Source organism: Canis lupus, chromosome 5 (genome assembly GCF_011100685.1).
Source record: "Canis lupus familiaris isolate Mischka breed German Shepherd chromosome 5, alternate assembly UU_Cfam_GSD_1.0, whole genome shotgun sequence".
Classification (NCBI taxonomy): Eukaryota; Metazoa; Chordata; class Mammalia; order Carnivora; family Canidae; genus Canis; species Canis lupus.
The window spans coordinates 51,475,790-51,496,010 of NC_049226.1; the positions used below are offsets into that span (position 1 = coordinate 51,475,790).

At 45.1% G+C, this 20,221-nt stretch overlaps 1 protein-coding gene and 1 long non-coding RNA gene across 3 annotated transcripts in view; one reads left to right on the top strand and one right to left on the bottom strand.

Annotated features, from left to right (window-relative positions):
• Window positions 1–5,653, bottom strand: part of LOC111095943 — a 30,054-nt gene extending 24,401 nt beyond the window's left edge. The window contains exons 1-2 of one of the 2 annotated variants that reach the window (XR_005359710.1): window positions 5,196–5,653; window positions 3,112–3,188 (exon numbers count right to left, since the gene is read on the bottom strand). This is a non-coding gene — a long non-coding RNA (uncharacterized LOC111095943). The remainder of the gene's footprint in view (window positions 1–3,111; window positions 3,189–5,195) is intronic. The other variant, XR_005359709.1, reaches the window with a different exon arrangement.
• A 129-nt stretch (window positions 5,654–5,782) lies between these two features.
• On the top strand, window positions 5,783–7,648 carry TACSTD2 (tumor associated calcium signal transducer 2). The gene has a single exon (XM_038535542.1). The coding sequence runs from the start codon at window positions 5,783–5,785 to the stop codon at window positions 6,773–6,775; it is 993 nt and encodes a 330-aa protein (XP_038391470.1). The 3' UTR covers window positions 6,776–7,648.
• The last annotated feature ends 12,573 nt before the right edge of the window (window positions 7,649–20,221 follow it).

The following is a 20,221-nucleotide window of genomic DNA, read 5'->3' on the forward strand; positions in this document are numbered from 1 at the left end:
GAGTAATTATTTGGTAGAGATGCTGGGAGGATTATAGGGAATTTATTTATAAAGGGCCTGGTACAAGATTGGTGATCAATAAATGGCAGTTCACATTAATAACAGAAACTATGGAAATGGAAAAGAAAAGACAATTAGAAAAGCAAAAACAGAAATTTTACTCCAAATACTTTTTCTAAAACTTAATTTGAGGGATCAACTTATTTAAAAAGATTTTATTATACATATTTTAATAATAATAAACAAGAAAATATAGAGGGTGTACCTATCCCCTGGCTCTTTTGAATTCTAATACTTTGCAATGCTTTTTTTTTTTTTTTACATTTTTAGAGAAATAAAACATTACAGTTAGAATCATATACCCCTTACTCATTCTATTGTCTGCACTCCTGCTCCCCAGGCCCTGGGCTGACTTCCCATTCTTTTTATGGTTTCTTGGGGCCTCCTTCCTCCATCCTGAGCTAACAGTCACCACAGCCCACTTCTCTGTCTGCATTTTCTGCATTCTGGCTGAAGGATCACCTGCTTCCTCTAGTGCTCTGAGCTGTCTCTGAGGAGGAGGGGAAACCCCAAATGGTCTTCCAGCATTGTCCATGTCTCAGTGGTGCTCCTGACAGAGGCCAAAGTTGACCATGGTCAGGCAAAAAGAGGAGTGAGGGGTCTTCCCAACTTGGCCAACGCAGCTTCACAGACGATACAACCATGGAACCCCCACCAGGTCACTAACAGGCAACATTGCCTCTTTTCTACAAAAAAACAAACCAACCAGAAGGAGCTGCCCAGGGCCTGGCCATGCAGAATTCTAAGTCAGGCTGCTTCATCACAGCAAAGCAGGCAGCAAGAAACACTTCCACTCCAATGTGGGAGGAACTGGTGGTTAATGGCATGGGCTCTAGGGTTTTAGGTATGGGATCACTGTTGTGCCCTACATAAAGTAGCTAGTTTTTGCTTTTTGGAAAACCAGAACTTTCTAAAAAATATTTCTATAACTAAGAGAAAGAAAGAAAAATAAAAGAACATCAGAGAACCCTAAGTTGAGACTCTGACCTCTTGACCCCTTTGATCCTCTTCTGTCTCTGTTAATTTGTATGTATATGTGGTGTCAGGAGGCCTGGATTCCAGGCCCGGCCTCTCCACTTACAAGCATGTGACCATAAGCAAGTCCTTCTCTTGTCCTCCCAAGGCCTCTGTTTCCACATCTGTAAAATAGGGGTAACATCTTCTCTGCCTACGTATGCCCCAGAGCTGCTGTAGGGCTTTCAGCAGATGATGAGTGTAGAAATGCTAAAGCACTATCTGCATCTAGATAGTCTCCATATTCCTGCATCCTATAGGTCAGGATGACAAGGGTTTGGGGGCAGCTCCCCGCACTCACACACAGCTCCTCAGGCCTGGTCTTCAGCAATCCCCACCAGCTTTGTGCAGGAACCTATAATGAACTCAAAGCATCCTGAGATGGCTGATAATAACAGCTGAGATGAATTTTCCTTAGTGTATGCCAAACACCATGCTGGGTATTTTCTATTCTTTATCTTGAATCATTAAAATAATTATAGATGGTAAGTATTTTTTTTTATTAATCAAATACAGTTTTGTTTCTGTGTTTTGTTTTTATAAATCACACCCTTCAATATAAAACTGATGAGTTGGTATTGGTCTTACACCTAGGGAAGTCAGATCATCAGCACCAGATTAGAAAACAGAGCACAAGAATAGATCAAGTATGAGGTTCAGTTGGGGAAAAGCATGTTCATAATAACAAGTGGGAAGTCATCCTTTTCACAGACTTTGGAGAAATGAAGGCATTATTACCCCCATTTTATAATTAATGAAATTGAGGAGTGAAGTAACTTGCTCAAAATCATACAGCCTGTGGGTGATGTGAAGCCAGGATGTGAGCTGAAGTTTCACTAGATCCAAAGTCTGTCTTCCTTCAGCTGCACTAGATCGCATGCCTCCAGAATCCTGTCTGCTTACAGACTAAGCAGATTGTATCCCTATTCCCTATTGCCACAGGGTGATAAAAGTTTGGGATCACACATAAAAGCAAAAGTAACAGTTCATCATTACTCAGTCTTCCTTGAAACTGGATATTTGGAGGTTGGGTTGGAGTAAGTAAGGATAGAGGTTCATGGCTGGGGTCGGTGATGAGAATTGGACTAGCAAAGAAGAATTGAAATGGTCACCATGAATACTCCTGGGAATGTAATACTGATATCTAGAACATTCCAGACAACTCACTGTTAATTAACCCAATAAACTCTACTGAGCCCCTAATATATGTTGGTGCTCGGACAACAGTGCTTAGATATGGTTCCTGTCTCTCATAGACATTTGACAAGTCTGAGTTCATAGAATACTTTGGTTAAATACTTGAAAATTGGGGATCCCTGGATGGCTCAGCAGTTTAGTGCCTGCCTTCGGCCCAGGGCGTGATCCTGGAGTCCCGGGATCGAGTCCCACATCGGGCTTCCTGCACGGAGCCTGCTTCTCCCTCTGCCTCTCTCTCTTTCTCTCTCTCTCTCTCTCTCTGTGTCTCTCAATAAATAAATAAAATCTTAAAAAAATACTTGAAAATTAAAATTAAAAAAAGTACAAAGAGCTAGAGCTAACATGTGATGTTTTGCAGACCTAGGCAGGAAAGGGAGGAAAGAAGAAGGGAGAATCAGAATAGAGCCTGTGTTTAGTTTGTAAATTCATCATAAGGGCGTCTGGCTGGCTCAGTCAGTAGAGCATGTGACTCCTAATCTTGGGGTTGTGAGTTCAAGCCCCACATTGGGCATAGAGCTTACTTAAACAATTAAGGATCTCCCAACTAATTCCCAAAAGAATTTATTAAAAAATCAAAACAAATAAACTCATCATAGTGTTTGTGTGCCTGTTGAGGAAAGCCTGGCAGACCAAAGAAATTAAGAAAGGGGAGGGGGGGGTCCCTCCATCTTCCACAGAGGACATTGAAAATGGGCTCCCTTTATCTCCATCCTCCAAACACTTACCATGGATGAAAAAGGCCAAGGTTTGGAGACCTCAGGGCACTAGCCTGATTAGCTAAGCAGTCAGACACCACTGTACACATTCCCCAGCCCTGAAAACCCTTCCCCATCAGCTTACCTCCTGCCGTCCTGGGATGCATTGAAATGTCAAACAGGTAGCTCTGCCATTTATAGAGGACAGTGGCTACTTAGTAGCTGGAAAAGCAAAAAAAGATGGGATAGGTATTTAAAAGATAAAAATGCAACCTAACATTTTTACAGTGTCTTAAAGTCCATAAAACTTTGGTATCTACTGTCTCATCTATTTTAGATATGATTGTCAGAATGCCTTATAAAACAGAGAGATGTTATCATCTCCATTTTACAGATGAGCGGCCAGAAGCCCAGAAATGTTAGTGTTGCTGTTCTGGTATGTTAACAGGATTTAGGAAAGCACAGAGAAGGAGCACTCCCCTGAGTGCAATAGACAGGGCCTATCAGGGAAGGCTTCCTGGAGGCCATCCAAGAGCTCGGTAGAAAAACACAATTATGCAGTAAATAAATGAGGGGAAGACTCCTGGTATATGATTTTGCAAAGGCTTGGAAATGTGACAAAGACTGGAGACACTGGCAGGAGCAAGATGAAGATGATGATGGTTGTGGTGGGGACCACGACAGTGGCTAACACCCATCCATGCCTACCAAGTGCAGATACTGTTAGAACAGATACTGTTCTAAGCCATTTAACCACATCAATTCCCACACCAACCTTGTGAGCAGGTACTTTTCTCATCCCCATTTCACAGATGAGGAAATTAAGGCACAGAGAAGTCCCTCGCTCAAGGCCATATATGATCCTGTTTGCTAACTTACAAAGTGTGAATTCTATACCAAGAGCCAAGAGCACTTCCCACTCTGCTCTCAGCAGAGATGGACACAGATTTGTGATTTAGCAATCCTTCTCTGACCTAGGATGGACCGGGTGTGGGAGCGGAGAAAAGAAACTGGATCCGACTAGGCTTTTGGTTCAAGAAGCTGAACAGAGACAGTGGGAATAGAGAGCAGAGGAGCATTCCCACAATGCCCAGTGCTTGTGGGTTAGAAATTGCCCTCACATGACTCTGCTTTCTCTGCCTGTAAATGCAGAATGATGTATTTCCACCTACCCGCCTCAGAAATTGCTTGAAAATTAATGGGGTAGAAGCCTCGCTGGCTTTTAAACAACACCCTTGTACTACGGCTGGTGTTCATTAAATGCTGAACATATAAAATGTGCTTTGAACGGAGGAGCTGGGAATAATTATAGCTTGCTAATTATTGTTAATTTTACCACAGCTTTGAAACCCTGGACTTTCTCAATGATTTAAAAAAGAGATTGCAACCCCTCCATCCCATTAAAGTAGCCACACAGAGGCAGGCAAGCAATTTCCCACAGGCTCCATTCTTTCCTTATTTGCAGTGGTTCAGCTACTTCTATGGGACACGGAAAAAGAAAAGCAATGATTTACTCTTTTAGAACCCAGTCATACCTTATAATCCTGGCCGTTCTTTTTAAGAACTAGTTCCTTTTGGTCTCCCTACACTGAAGACAGGTATAAATATTACGTGTTTCTGTGTGTGTGTGTTTGTGTGTGTAGAGGAAAAACAGGTGTTTACAGAACATCTGACACACCGGGCACCGGGGCACCTGGGTTTTACTCATGGTGAGTAACAAACACTGCTCCCTTTCTTCGGATTGTGCCCCACCGTCTTTCCGTAAACACTGATTCAAAGTTTCACAATGGCCAGGCCGAAGAGAAAGGCCCATGGAGGGGATCCTTGGGTTCAGCGGTTTAGCGCCTGCCTTTGGCCCAGGGCGCGATCCTGGAGACCTGGGATCAAATCCCGCGTCGGGCTCCCGCCATGAGGCCTGCTCCTCCCTCTGCCTGTGTCTCTGCCTCTCTCTCTCTGTCTATTGTGAATAGATAAATAAATAAAAAAAAAATTTAAAAAAAGAAAGAAAGCAAGAAAAAAGAAAGAAAGAAAAAGAAAGAAAGAAAGAAAGGAAGGAAGAAAGAAAGAAAGAAAGAAAGAAAGAAAGAAAGAAAGAAAGAAAGAAAGAAAGAAAGAAAGAAGAAAGAGGGCCCCTCGGAGGAAGAAGGGGAGGATGTTGATGGGCTGGGTGACCTTAAGTGTCAGCCTCAACTGCATCGCCATAAAATGGGTCTGAAAGGCGGTCCATACCTGTCAGGACTGAGGTGGGGATGAGATCCTGCTCGCCAGCTGTGAACTAGGACTCCTTGCTGCTAGCCGAGCTGGGGGGAGGGCAGGGTAAGGGTAAGGGTGAGAGGTTGAGAAAGGGAGTAAGAAAGGGAGGGGAGGGAGGGGTCAAAAGCCTGACGATCTCCCGGGCCTTCTATTTCAATGAAATTCTCCAGGATTCCAGTGGAGGAGGGGAGAGCAGCCAGGCGGCCAGGGTCAGCGGGCTGGCGGCCGCTCCTCCCCAGGTGAGGCCCGGCGGGCCCCCCCGCAGCCCCGCAGGTGAGTATCGGTCTTCTTCTCCGGGGCTTTCGGTCTGGAGGAGGCGGGAGCTGCCTCCGCTGCCCCGATCGTATCGCGGGGCGGGGGCTGCGCCTTCCGTGGGACGGTGACGGGGCGGGGGGAGGGGGGATGTGTCACCCAAATACCAGAGGGCGAGTCCGCCCAACCAGCCGGGCAGGTCCGGCGGAGTATAAGAGCGCAGGGCAGCGGCGGGCCGCACACTCCCGAGCCCGTCCCAGCGCCGAGCCGCAGCGCCCCCCCGCGTCCCGCCCGCGCCCCGCGTCCCCGCCATGGCCCGGGGTCGGGGCCTCGCGCTGCCCTCGCCGCCGCCGCCGCCGCCGCTGCTGCTGCTGCTGCCGCCGCTGCTCCTGCTCCTGGCGGCGGCGACCCGCCCCGCGGCCGCGCAGGGCAACTGCACGTGCGCCACCAACAAGATGACGCTGTGCCGCGCCGACGGCCCCGGCGGCCGCTGCCGGTGCCACCTGCCGGGCTCGGACGCCCCGCTGGACTGCTCCACGCTCACCTCCAAGTGCCTGCTGCTCAAGGCGCGCGCGAGAGCCAAGAGCGGCCGCGCGCTCGTGCGGCCCGGCGAGCACGCGCTGCTGGACAACGACGGGCTGTACGACCCCGACTGCGACCGCGACGGCCGCTTCAAGGCGCGCCAGTGCAACCAGACGTCGGTGTGCTGGTGCGTGAACTCGGTGGGCGTGCGCCGCACCGACAAGGGCGACCGCAGCCTGCGCTGCGACGAGCTGGTGCGCACCCACCACATCCTCCTGGACCTGCGCCACCGCCCGGCCGCGCGCGCCTTCAACCGCTCCGAGCTGGACGCCGAGCTGCGCCGGCTCTTCCGCGAGCGCTACCTGCTGCGCCCCAGGTTCGTGGCGGCCGTGCACTACGAGCGGCCGACCATCCAGATCGAGCTGCGCCAGAACGCGTCCGACAAGGCCCCCGGCGACGTGGACATCGCGGACGCCGCCTACTACTTCGAGCGGGACGTCAAGGGCGAGTCGCTGTTCCCGGGCCGCGGCGGCCTGGACCTGCGCGTGCGCGGCGAGCCCCTGCAGGTGGAGCGCACGCTCATCTACTACCTGGACGAGAAGCCCCCCCAGTTCTCCATGAAGCGCCTCACGGCCGGCCTCGTCGCCGTCATCGTGGTGGTCGTCGTGGCCCTCGTCGCGGGCGTGGCGGTCCTGGTCATCACCAATCGGAGGAAGGCGGGGAAGTACCGCAAGGTGGAGGTCAAAGAACTGGGGGAGCTGAGAAACGAACCGAGCTTGTAGGGCCCGGGGGGAGGGGCAGGTGGAGGCAAGGGGTGGAGGGTTTCAGCCGCCGGGGGGGGGGGGGGGCCCAGCCCCCGCTCCCCGAGGGGACCCGCCCCCGCCCGCCCGCGCGCGCGCGGACTCTTGGCCCAAAGGACACGTGGCTCTTCCCAAATTCCCGCCGCGCCCCACCCCCACCCCCACCCACTTTAATCCATCCTGGGCTCAGGTCACCTGTCTTTCCCACGTGGGGCTTCAGGGGAAGCGTTTCTAGAATTCCTTCCCTTTCGGTCCCCGACCAGAAACCCGACTGGAAGAGTTCAGGCAAGTTCGGCGCAGGCCTAGGTATAAGAATCACGTGTCTGTGTGACAGTCCAGCATCGTCTGCCATAGACGACGTCGATGTCGAAAGCTTCCAGGCGCTTCTATCAGGGAGGAGGAGGAGGAGGAGGAGGAGGAGGGCGGGGTGGGGGTGGGGGTGGGGATGGGGTGGGAACAGCGCTTGCACTGTCTTGGCTTAAGTTATTTTTGACCAGCTCCACTCCTAGCGTGCATGGCCTTGCTGGTGAGAAAGGAGTTCGCCAGCCGAGCCCGTGCAGCGTATGCCCATTTGCTGTCGTTTGGGTCACCAACCACGCATGCTTGGTCACCGGGAAAGAAGCCTGTTTCAGCTGCCTCAACACATTTGGGATGTCTCTGTTTGAGGGTGGACTCTCCCCTACAAACTCAGCGTCTGTTCTTCAGCCTGCCCTTATTATTAAAGCAGATGTTAGTAATGTTTCTTTTGTAAAATGTTTGTACATATTTTGTCTTTGATAATGCTGCTGTGATTTTTTTTTTTTTTAAAAACAACAACATGAATTTAATAAAATACGGAAAAGGCACAGACCAAAAGATGGAGTTTGTGAAAACGCACTCCGGATTCGTATCACTTGGGTATCCTCTCATTTCCCACCACTCGGGGATCTTATTTCAAATTATAACACTTATTTTTTTTCCCTCCCCTTTCAAGAACAGGCATTTCATTTTACCACTCTGGTGTTTCCTGAGATGCATTAACAGGCTGGCATAAATACTGGTCTTTCTGAATTAACATGGCTTGGAAACCTCCCTCAGAGTGCAGGAGGGTGGGTCCGAGGCAGGAGGCTAGAACTAGCTGCCTGTTGTAGGGAAAGGGGACCAGCTTTAGGTTCTCTAAAGAGTCTCTAGTGGAGAATGGAGAACACTACCTTTGTGTCAGGAGCTGTATCTCCTCTGAATCCCAGCCCTACTTGGAAGTAGTGGTATTATTCCCATTTAGCCCCTGGCGATGTACTTCCTATCAAAATCTCTTGGCTCCCAGACAGGTTAAAGGACTGTAACCATATAGTTACAGCTAGTCTGCAGTGGGCCCTACCTCTGGTTTGGCAGGGGTGGGGGGGTGGATGGCACACACACAGGTTGTTTTCCTAAAATTTCAGTGGTCATATGCTTTAAAAACTTTTACTTCCTACTAGCTGTCAAAACTGGCGACCTATCGCTTCTCAGCCTTTTGGCTAAGATCAAGCGTAAAACTGGCAGCCTCTCTCCTTCATGCTTCTTTCCTCATTGTCACTCCTTTGTGTTATGTGGAGTATGTTAGAAGGTCACTGTTTGGTGGCCTACAGGTAAACAAGTTTCAGCAGTTACCAGGAAATTGGTGCAACAGTGGGTGTGCACAAAGGAGGGAGTGGCTGGTACACCTGACAGTAAGTAGCTAAATCCAGGACTTGAGTTTCTTCCCCTGAAATCCATTGCTTGTTCCTCCTCCCACTCCCACTCCCACTCCCACTCCCACTCTGTGGTTTATGCCTACCTCTCAAAGGCTGAAACACCAGTTAAGAATCGGGGAGGAGACTTTCGGCTTCAGCCTTCCCAGCTTGGGGCGGATCCCTAAGTCTGTAAGCACTCCTGCTAGGGTGACACTCCCTTCACCCCACGCCCAAAGTTGTCTCTGGGTCAGTTCTCTCCTCTCTTAAGGAGGGAAGAGGGGGAATGTAGGCTGGCTTCTCCAAAATACAAGTGCCTGAGGCTAGAATGGGAGCTGTAATAGTGTGAGACTCTACTCTCCCTCAGCTCCCCTGAATCACTGAAGTGCCTTAGCTATAGGGACCTTGGCCATCACTTCTAACCCAGCCTCTCATTTCACGGAAGGAACAGGTAAGGGATTTCTCGAGACCAATGTTGCTGTGGCACAGCTGGAAGGAGACAGCCTCCTGTCCCCTAGTCTGCTATTCTTCTCACGACACCGGGCTGCCATTGTTTTGAGTCACTTCAAAAAACTGTCACTTGACTGCCTACAAAATAAACAGAGTAAGGATTGAGTGGGCAGCTGAGCAATGGGGAGAGCCCTGAAAAAGCCTGTTTCTTCGTAGAGTATCATTCTAAATTCCAGCAGTAATTCAGGACTAAGTCTTGGCACTTTATTACGCTTAATACTTCCCAAAAGCACTTTTTACACCTATCGTCTTTGAGACATTGGCTTACTGGAAACAACCCAAGTGATGACAAATCTGAGTTCAAATCCTGCTCCACAAAGCAAGTAAGTCCCTTACCTCTGTGCAGTTTCCCCATTTGCTGAACGGAACTTACAGATCTCTTTCATCAATGCAAAGCTTAAATGAAGTAACTGATCAAAGTGCCTGGAAGGATCTGGGCACTTAGAGTTCAGGGTATCTTAAATTTCCTCCTCTCTTACAGATCTTATCCATTTTGCCCAGTCAGAAAACTGAGGTCCAAAGAGATTGGGTTACTCAGGATCACACGACCTCCATGTGCCAAAGCCAGAGTTTAGAACCTTTGTCTTTGGCTTCCTAGCCCAGGTCACTATCCCATGCACCAAGCAGGTTGAAATACTTTTCTTAATCACTTTTCACCCCTCACACTTGTGTTTTGTTTTGTTTGTTTAATGTATATTTTTATTTTATTTTTAAAATTTCATTTAAATTCAATTAATTACCATATAATGTATTATTGGTTTCAGAGGTAGAGGTCAGTGATTCAGCAGTCATATATAAGACCCAGTGCTCATCGTATCATGTGCCCTCCTTTATGCCCATCACCCAGTTACCCCTCTCCCCCATCCCCTCTCCCCTCCAGAACTCTCAGTTTGTTCCCTATGATTAAGAATTTCTTATGGTTTATCTCACTCTCTGTTCGTCCTGTTTTATTTTTTCCTCTGTTTTGTTTCTTAAATTCTACGTAAGAGTGAGATCCTATGATAATTACCTTTCTCTGATTGACTTATTCGCTTAGCATAATGTCTTTTAGCTCCATCCATCATTGCCAATGGCAAGATTTTTTTTTGATGGCTGAGTAGTGGTCCATGATATATATACATATATATATCACATATATATACACACACATATACATATATACATATACATATATACAATTGCGTTTTGAAACTCAGCTTGCATCTGCTGAGGGCAGGATTATCCAGACCTAGTCTCTCTCCAGGGGTTAAGCCTCTACCTCCAGGATTTCCCCTAGAACACTCGTTCACTCACTGCTTTGTGCACAGGCCTGGGACTGCCCTTGGAAGGAATGTGAGGAGCAGGTGTGGCTCACCAAGCAGGTCATAGCTTGTCTTCTGGGCCCTATGGGAGGCTCATCTGATTTCCTTGTTTCGGTCATGGGGGCTTTCTCCAGTCTTGCTATTTCCTTAAATGGAGCAATTAAAAAAAAAAATCACATCTTTTTTCCCTGCTCACGTAATTTTGGCTTCAGTATTTTCCTAATAGAATCACAGAATGTCAGAGCTGGAAAAAAGGACCATCGAGTATGTGACTCCGTTTTGTTGATGAAGAAATGGAGGCCCAGAGAGGAGAATAGATTTACCCAAGTCAGGCAGATTGGCAGCATTACCCTAGAGCACCAATACCCTGATTTCTATCGTGTCTAACGTTTGTTCCACTTGTCTCCCTAGTTAGTCTCCTGGTTATTTTTATTTTTTCCTTGATCATTTCTATTCTTAAATTGTGTTGTTCTTTAGCTTTTTAATATTGCTTAAATAGGAGAGATACTTTGATTACATGTAAAATGTATGGACTTTGAAGTTAGCTGGTCTTTCAGACTCTTGTTTTCTTATTTGTAAAATAGGTAGAGTCTTATCTAATATGCTTGATTTTAAAGATTACATAGAAGAGGGGTGCCTACCTGGCTCAGGTCACTGGAACATGTGACTCTTGATCTTGAGGTCATATATTTAAGCCCCAGGGTGGGGGTAGGGCTTACTTAAAAAAATATTAACTAGAAGATATGAAAATACTGAGTATTTTATAAATCATCACTCTTGTTAGAATGAAAGCAAAATCCCCAAGAATCTGGGGAAAAAATAACGTAATGGTTAAACTCTCTCCAGCAATGCGACTAGCATTCTTAAGGGGATATCTCTGTCCCTTCCCTAGGGAATTAGGGTAACCTTGGAAGCCACCTATTTACAAAGGCAGGGGCATGGTCCACCTGGTTTGTATAAGATGGCTGCCCACACCCAGTAGGATACCTACATTATAGTATGAGAAAGAAATAAATATCTTTGTTTTGAAAATACATTATTATTAGGTTTGTGTAATAGTCTTTTTTTTTAAGATTTTATTTATTTATTCATGATAGTCACAGAGAGAGAGAGAGAGAGAGAGAGAGAGAGAGGCAGAGACACAGGCAGAGGGAGAAGCAGGCTCCATGCAGGGAGCCCGATGTGGGATTCGATCCCGGGTCTCCAGGATCACGCCCTGGGCCAAAGGCAGGCGCCAAACCGCTGCGCCACCCAGGGATCCCTGTGTAATAGTCTTTTATTTTATTGTGGCATACTCTTTTTCTTTTACTAGTTTGAGTGTCTATAGTATTATTCCTGTAACTGATGAAAAAATTAAGACCCTAAAGGTTAAATTACTTGCCTATGGCCACAGATCTAATATGTGGCACATCTGGGACTAGAACCCAGGCAAATTGGCCTTCAAATGCATGCTCACAACCAATGTGCTATACTGTCTCCTATAATTTATAAATTTGCAAATTGTATATTAGTTTCAACTATATTAGTTTCTACTAATTTATTATGTGTTGACTCACATCCATTATCTTACAATTTCCCTAGGTCAGAAGTCCAACACAAATCTCTTCGACAGAGGCAGGATAGTATGCTGGTTAAGAGCATGGATTTGGGGGCCATCCTCCATGTAGTGGATAGAGTAATGACCCCTAAGATACCCACTCCTAATCTCCAGAATTTGTGAATAGGTTACATTATATGGCTAAAAGGACTTCGCAAATGTGATTAAGGTTAGAGACCTAGAGATGGGATAATCTTAATGGGCATTCTGTGGGTAGAGTCAGCCTAATCATGAGTCCTCATCAATTGTAAAACCTTGCCCCACTATAGCCAGAAAGAGATGAGATGGTGGAAACACACAAGGGTGCCTTGTGAGGACTTGGCTGGCCATCGCTGGCTGCAAAGATGAAGGGCAGAACTATGAGCTAAGGAAACTGCTACAAACCTGAACAGCCTTTAGTGTACAGCCAGTAAGAAAGCAGAGACACAGGCAGAGGGAGAAGCAGGCTCCATGTGAGGAGCCTGATGCGGGACTCCATCCCTGATCACACCCTGAGCCAAAAGGCAAACGCTCTACAGCTGAGCCACCCACGCATCCCTCCACATTGCTTTTCATTAACAAAACCTTCATGGAGTTCTAAGTGGTTTTCTTTCTCTTCCTTTTGCTTCCAAATATTATTTTGAGTGGTGAGCGATAGGTGGAAGCATATGAAATTTACCTCTTTAAATGGTTAACTACAGTTGTAGTTATCCTCAAGTTGGAAAACCAGTGTCTTCAAGGGACTCAAGGATAGGTCACTCATTCATTCCTTCAAATATTTTTCATCTTATTTTAAGTCAGGTATTATGCTAATTTGGGGAATATTTCATGAATTGTACAGATATGGTTTTTCTGGTGTTCATTCGTCACTTTTTCCCTGCTTACCTGCATCCCCACAACCTTCTCACTGGGGGAAACACCTCCATTATGTGAGTCTTGGTGGGATGCCAGATGCTCCTGTTCCCTGGTTGGTGGGAAATGGCATGTGATCTGGCTCAGCCACTGAACTTTCCTGCCTTGGACACTGATAGAGGACATGAAGGTATACATCAGGCCACTTGATAAATTACAGCAATGTCAGTTTCACAGGTGCCACATGTATCCAGTGGCAGCAGCAGCAGTGGAGCATCTCAATCAGACTGTCCCATTATTTGACCTTTGCCATATTTCCACTGCCAAGTGAGCCTTAATTGCTTAGCATTTTCTGAATCTGGCTCTCCAGCCTTGCCATTGATTCTGTGAACTTACCCCATATTCTCCGATAAATTTTTTTATGCTTAAGTTTAGCTAAAATCAGTTTCTGTTGCTTACAACCAACAATCTGACTGTTAGACTCCTTGCCTCTCTAGAATTTAAAGCCGAGAGGCAGAGATACTTATTAATTATATAATCACTTAAGTAAGGGCACAATTTAAAAATGAGGTAAGTGTTGTAAAGAAAACGAGCATATGTAGAATTCTGACCGAGTCTTAGCAGGAGTCACATCCTTAAGGAATTGACACTTAATTTGAGATGCAAGGTATGAGTAGATGTTATTTGTGGATGAAGAGAAGCATTTTTGGTAAGGGAGAAGGGCATGTGCAAAGGTACTGAAGCTCAGGGAGTATGGTTTATGTGAGGACTTGAGAGTAGACCAGTATAACTAGAATATAGATAACAAGGGGAAGGTAGTACTACATGAGGCCGGAGGAGTGGGCTGAGGACAGACTATGGAAGACCTTTCAAGCTTATTAAATATTTTGAGCTTTGTGTAAATTAGTAAAGGGCATGCCTTCTGTGCAGAAGGATAAAAAGACATACTTTTAGTTGGACTTAACCCTGATGTGCAGGGATTGGCATCTGGACTGGTAAGAACCTTTGTGTGATGAAAAAGGGGCACCCTCCTCCAATGACACAGCCTCATCCCCACACCAGACAAGAGCATAGGGAAATCATTGAAAGAGTATCATATTTTTTAGGGGATAACATAATCATATTGTGTTCTAAAAATATCACTGGCCGGATGGAATATGGAGAACAGACTAAAAAAGAGTGAGAGTAGAGGGAAGGAAATAGTAGAAGACCAGTAGAAGAGGAATCTCAGGTGAGGGATACAGGTAGTTTGAACTGGGAGCAGGTATATAGGATAGTGGTGGTGATGGAGCAAAGTGGGTGGATTGGAGGAATACTTGGGATATAAAATCAATAGGACTTGGGGATGGATTCAATATGAGGGTGGTAAGGGGGAAGGAGATGTCAAGAATGGATCCCAGGTTCCTGGCTTTCATGACTGGTTGGTGGTACCCTTCATTCTCTGTGGCAGAGAACACAGGAGTGGGAACATCTTTGGTGAAAGTGAAATGATGAGTATGGTTTTCAGACACATAGGATTCAGCTAGGAGTTGGATATATATATCTGGTGTTTTATGGGCTGGAGCTGGGAATTTGGGAGGCATAGGAATATGGGCTTTGAAATGCACTGGAATATAGGCAGTGCTTCAAAACCACAAGTAGGGATGGGATTGTCTAGGGAAAGGTAAGAGACTGAGAAGGGAAGAGAACTAACACTGTGCCTAAAAAGGCTCTAGCAATTCAAGGGTAGAAAGAGGAGAATGAATTGCAGAAGAAAACCAGGAAGGGTCAGAACTAGGGGATGAAGACAGAAGGACAAGCCTACATTGGTACCAGGAGACAAGACCAAGTCAGAAGTTGGGGGCTACTGATCAGATCGAGAGGGAGTTTTGGAAGGAACAAAGCCCCAGACCAAGAGAGACTTGAGTATCTGCCATTCATGATTACTCTCCACCCACTGCCTGCTATCTGGAGGTGACTGTTTGGGAACAAGGAGAGGGTTGGCATGTGCAGCTCAAGTGACCAATTTGTGAGTGCTGGGGGGAGGCAGGTGGCTGAGACTGTCTGGGTGCAACTTCTGGCAGAGCTACTTGTCAGTGTGTGAACTTGGATCCAGTTATTTAACTTTTTCATGCCTCAGTTTTTCCTTACTTATAAAATGGGGACAATAGTATACCTACCTCCTCAAAGGGTTGGTAAGATAAGTAAATAAACTAGTACCCATGTGTGCTTAGACCAGGGCCTGGCATACCACAAGTGCTCATAAATGTTAGCTGTTGTTAATAGTTATGTTAAACTTGAATACACATTGTTCAGTGCAAGCTCATGAAGGAAGGGGCTATTTCTTTTTATTCACCTCTGTATTTTCAAAGTCTAGCACAGTTCTTAAACCATAGCAGGTGCTCAATAATTAATGCTGATGAAATGGCTGGATAGATGAGGTAAATATCGATGTCTCCCTAAATGGCTAGCTGTGGCCTGGGAGTTTCAACAGAACCAAATGTGTCCCTTTGACAACTGTAGTTAACCATTTAAAGAGGTAAATTTCATATGCTTCCACCTCTCGCTCACCACTCAAAATAATATTTGGAAGCAAAAGGAAGAGAAAGAAAACCACTTTAGAACTCCATGAAGGTTTTGTTAATGAAAAGCAATGTGGAGGGATGCGTGGGTGGCTCAGCTGTAGAGTGTTTGCCTTTTGGCTCAGGGTGTGATCAGGGATGGAGTCCCGCATCAGGCTCCTTGCATGAAGCCTGCTTCTCCCTTTGCCTGTGTCTCTGCCTCTCTCTCTCTGTGTCTCTCATGAATAAATAAATAAAATCTTTAAAAAAAAAAAAAGTAATGTGGAATGCATTTGAATAATTTATGAGTGGAACAAACGCAAAACAATAAGCAAGGAAAATACAGCATGAAAGGATACACAGAAAATTAATAGCTTTACTATATAAAGAACCGAGACAAATTGATTAGAAAAACAAAGATCTAACCAAGGCCTTAGCTAGCTACCTTGGGGCAAATTAGAAAGGGCTTCCCCCCAACTCTGGGCAGATAAATCAGAAAAAGTTACCCCATATAGTCGGACCCAGTCTTGCAGTGCAGGCTTGCCAAGTCCACAGGTATGCAGGTTGCTTTGAAAGAAGAAAAGGGTGCCCTTCCTCAGTTGTGTGGGCACAGGTAGATGACTGGAATCAGACTTGATTTTGGCCCTTGGCCTTGGTATAGCTCATATACAGAACAGCCTTATGAGATGGTCCTGACATCAGTAGAAAATAGACAAAGGTCACAGATAGACAATACCAGAAAAGGAACTAGAAATGATAATAAATATCTTTTCTTTTAAGTTTTATTTATTCAAGTAATCTCCACACCCAACAGGGAGTTTGAACTCATGACCTTGTGATGAAGAGTCTTATGCTCCTCCAACTGGGTCAGCCAGGTGCCCTGATAATAAACATTTCAAAAAATATATATCTAACATCACCAGTCCTTACAGCAGTACAAAGCAAAGGGGAATAAAAATTCTCCTCCGTGAAATTAATACAACTGGTATTATCCAGTGCTGGTGAGGGAGGGGTTCATTGATATAACCTTTCTGGAAAACAAGTTGACGATATCCACCAAGGACTTTAGAAGTGTTTATTTTCTTTGATTTCCTAATTCCATGTCAACGAATTTATGTTAAGGAAATAAAACAGTGGTGCACACAAAGGTTCATATATAAGACGTGTTCCCTGCAGCAAATTTTTAAGAGCAAAACGCCGAAAGGAACCTTAATATCCAACATCAGGGGGATGGTTTTACAGGTCCACAACTCCTTGAGAGAGTTTTAGAATTCAGAATTTTGGAATTTTATTTTATATATATATATATATTTTTTTAGATTTATTTATTTGACAAAGAGAGCACAAGTAGTGGGAGTGGCAGGCAGAGAGAGAGAAGGAGAAGCAGGCTCCTTGCCTAGCAGGGAGTACCATGCAGGGCTCCATCTCAGGACCCCGGGGATCATGATCTGAGCCGAAGGCAGACGCTTAAGTGACTGTGCCACCCAGGTGTCCGCAGAATTTTAGAATTTTAGAAGGATAATTTGGTGCCTGTTATTTAGCTCTGTCAGTAGGGTCTGTGGCAGCATGATCCACACATCCAGGTTTCTGCCATGAAACTTATTTATAGTCACACTAATTGGTATAAATAGACCATAAATAGCCCTAGGCCACTTCAGGTTAGCTTTGCTGCCAAATGAGCTGGCACCAAACTTTCAAAACAGCTTTTGGTTTTTGGAACAATTTGGACTTGTAAATAAGAGATTGTGGATCTGTATAAATTTTAGTATAATCCTTGAGGACTTTCTAATATGGGGCGGGGGAAGAGTAACAAGATTATATAAGGATCCCACTCCATTTTAAAAAAGAAAAATGGGAACACATCTGTTACTTTAAATGTACCATTTGTTATTTTACATCCAAGCTGACCATAACTGCTTTCCTTTTCCTCTTTTTCTCTTCCTTTTAAAAAAAAATCTTCAAGCAGAATGGTACAATTTTTATCAGAGTAGGGATCAATCTTTGCCCCACTCAGCCTTCTTTGAACAACAGGTGGGCTGAGGCAGGAGGAAGGAAAGCCCTCCTGGGCTGCCTTGCCCTTGGTGAAGCGGAGAATAGCCTTTGCATCTGCAGAGGGAGGGCACTTTGCTTGGGGGAGGAGTGAAAGAACCTAAATTGCTTTTCATAAGGAAGTGAGAGGGGATTTTTTGGCGTTGGGTGGAAGCTGGGGGATGGGGAAAGGAAAGATCACTTAGCAGGTGGTTGGAGCCTTTTAGTTTCCTGGAACCGCCATTATTCAGCACAACAAATTTGGTGGCTTAAGAAAACAAAAAACAATTTCTCACAGTTCTGGAGGTTAGAAGTTCAGGATCAAGGTGGCAGCTGGGCCATGTTCTCCCAGAAAGCTCTGGGGAAGCATCTTTTGCATCCTCTAACTTGTGGTGGTTTGCAAAGCAGTCCTTGGAGTTCCCTGGCCTGTGGCAGTGTAATTTCAATCTCTGCCTCCTTCCATAGGTGGTCCTTTCCCAGTGTGTGTCTGTGTCCACATTTTCCTCTTCTTATAAGACAAGAGTCCATTAAATTAGGACCCACATTAATAGGAAAACCTCACCTTAACTTGATTACATCTGCAAAGACCTTATTTCCAAATAAGGTCACGTTTACAGGTTCCAGGTGGACATGGGTTTTGAAGGGGTGGTACTCTTCAACCCAGTACAGACCCCCTAGTGTGCAAATGGACTGAGAAAAGGAATTCTCATTTTCCTTTTTTTTTTTTTTCTTTTTAAGAGAAGAAGAAGGGGGTGAGAGGCAGAAGGAAGAGAATTTTAAGCAGGCTCCATGCCCAGCTCAGAGCCCAACTGAGATAAAAACGGAACAACCATGAGAAGTGAAATCAGGAACCCCATACAAGCATAAGGTAAGAGCAGGAGCATTCCTGGGGGTAAGAGCCAGGATCTTAGCTGGTGTCTGGTTATGAATGCACACAGAAATAAAATGCAAAGATTCATTGATGGGAAGAATGGGGCTTTCTGTTATCTCCAACTACACTTTTATGGATTTCCTAAATTTTTCACAATGATTATAATTTGTTTTAATAATCAGGAAAAAAGTCCCAAAAATTATTTAAAAGAAGAGCAGTTCATGGTGATGTATTATTTAGATTTTAATCCAGATCTTCAGAAAATGCTTAAAGATCTGGCAAACTGGGTTCTTCCTTTATTTAGTCTAATTAGACCACTAAATACTATTAAAGCAATAATTTTCATCCTTCATGAGTATAATTATCCTCTTCAAATTATTTTCTTTGATCAGCATGGGGAGTTTCAAAAAATTATTTAATTAAGAAATCCTAAGCAAAAGCAATTACTAGCTTTTATACTAAAAATTAATCAGCACATATTTACAACTGTCTAGTAGCCATACAAAAACACTTACACTTGGTCATCGTTTATTTTACTATACTTTTTTTTTTTTTTAAGATTTTACTTATTTATTCATGACAGATACAGAGAGAGAGAGGCAGAGACACAGGCAGAGGGAGAAGCAGGCTCCATGCAGGGAGCCTGACGTGGGACTCTATCCCGGGACTCCAGGATCATACCCTGGGCTGAAGGCAGCGCCAAACTGCTGGGCCATCGGGGCTGCCTCTATTTTACTATATGTTTGAAGAACAAATGAAGATTCAAAGTTGGGAATGAGTAGACATTAGCCATTTACTACATTGCATCACTATGCTGGAAACAGGAATAGAGCAATAAACAATTTCTCCCCTCAGAGATTTGACATGTCAGTGTAGTAGTGGTATTAGTATAGGAGGATCAATTAAACAGGTAATTCCAATAACATGAGGCAAGTGTTACTGATATGGGAAACAAAGGCAACAGAAAAAATTAAATTTCCTTCCTGCCTACAGCCTATTGACAAGTCTTTGAAACAGTTAAGTGACCTTCCCCTGGGAGCTCAGCTGCCTCGATGTTGACACTTTGCTAAGGGCAAAAGGCAATCTTACTTTAACATTATCCTGACCACCTACCCCTCCCACCCCCTTCATCACCAGGATCCTGTGAGTATACTCTAATATATAAAAATTTCTTTGGAAACTTCCTTTATCTCTACCCCCCAAGATATATATTAGTAATCATCCCCCAAGCATATGATCCACCCTATACATACATCTGAAGGGTCTCATGACTAAAATTTTATTAGATGATAATAAATGACCTTTTCCCACCAATAGCTAGCCTCCTCAAAGTCCTGGAAACCTTACTTCCAAAACTCCGCTCTTTTTAACCTACTCCCAACTTGAAAGTCGATAATGGGCCACTCTTCATGACTCCAATGCAGCTCTTCCTGACTGTGGGTCCTGTCCCCGTGCTTTCATAAAACCACTTTTTTTGCACCAAAGATGTCTCAAGAATTCTTTCTTCGCTGTCAGCTCCAAACCCCAACATTTCCATATCATTATAGTGAGGGAGTAGGGGCTCTGATAACATCCACCAGGGAGAACTGATGAACTCTGAGGTGCAGGTGGGTATCAGCTTAGGGAAGATCTGCTTCAGGAAGTTTTATCTGAACTGAGACCCAAGGATAAATAAGGATTCGTCAGGTAGGAGAAGAAGAGGAAGGGGAAAGGGATTGAGGATGAAAGCAGATGTGCAGTACTTGAGTGTGTCAGAGAGAACTGATTTCCATTCCAAGTGTTAACAATTCAACTCAAACTAGTTTAGGCAAAAGATATTTGTTGACTCGTAACTGGAAAGTGTAGAGGAGAGGTGAGCTTCAGACATGGCTGGATCCAAGGGCTCAAACAATGTCGGGTTTCTATTTCTCTCTTCATATCTTTATTCTGCTTTTGGCTTGGTCTCATTTTTTAGGCCAGCTTTCTCCTCACCACGGGCAAAATGGCTACGAGCAGTTCCAATCCCATGTTCTAATTTAAGGGCCACAGAAGGACTTTATCTCCTTTAAATTTCTTTTGGATA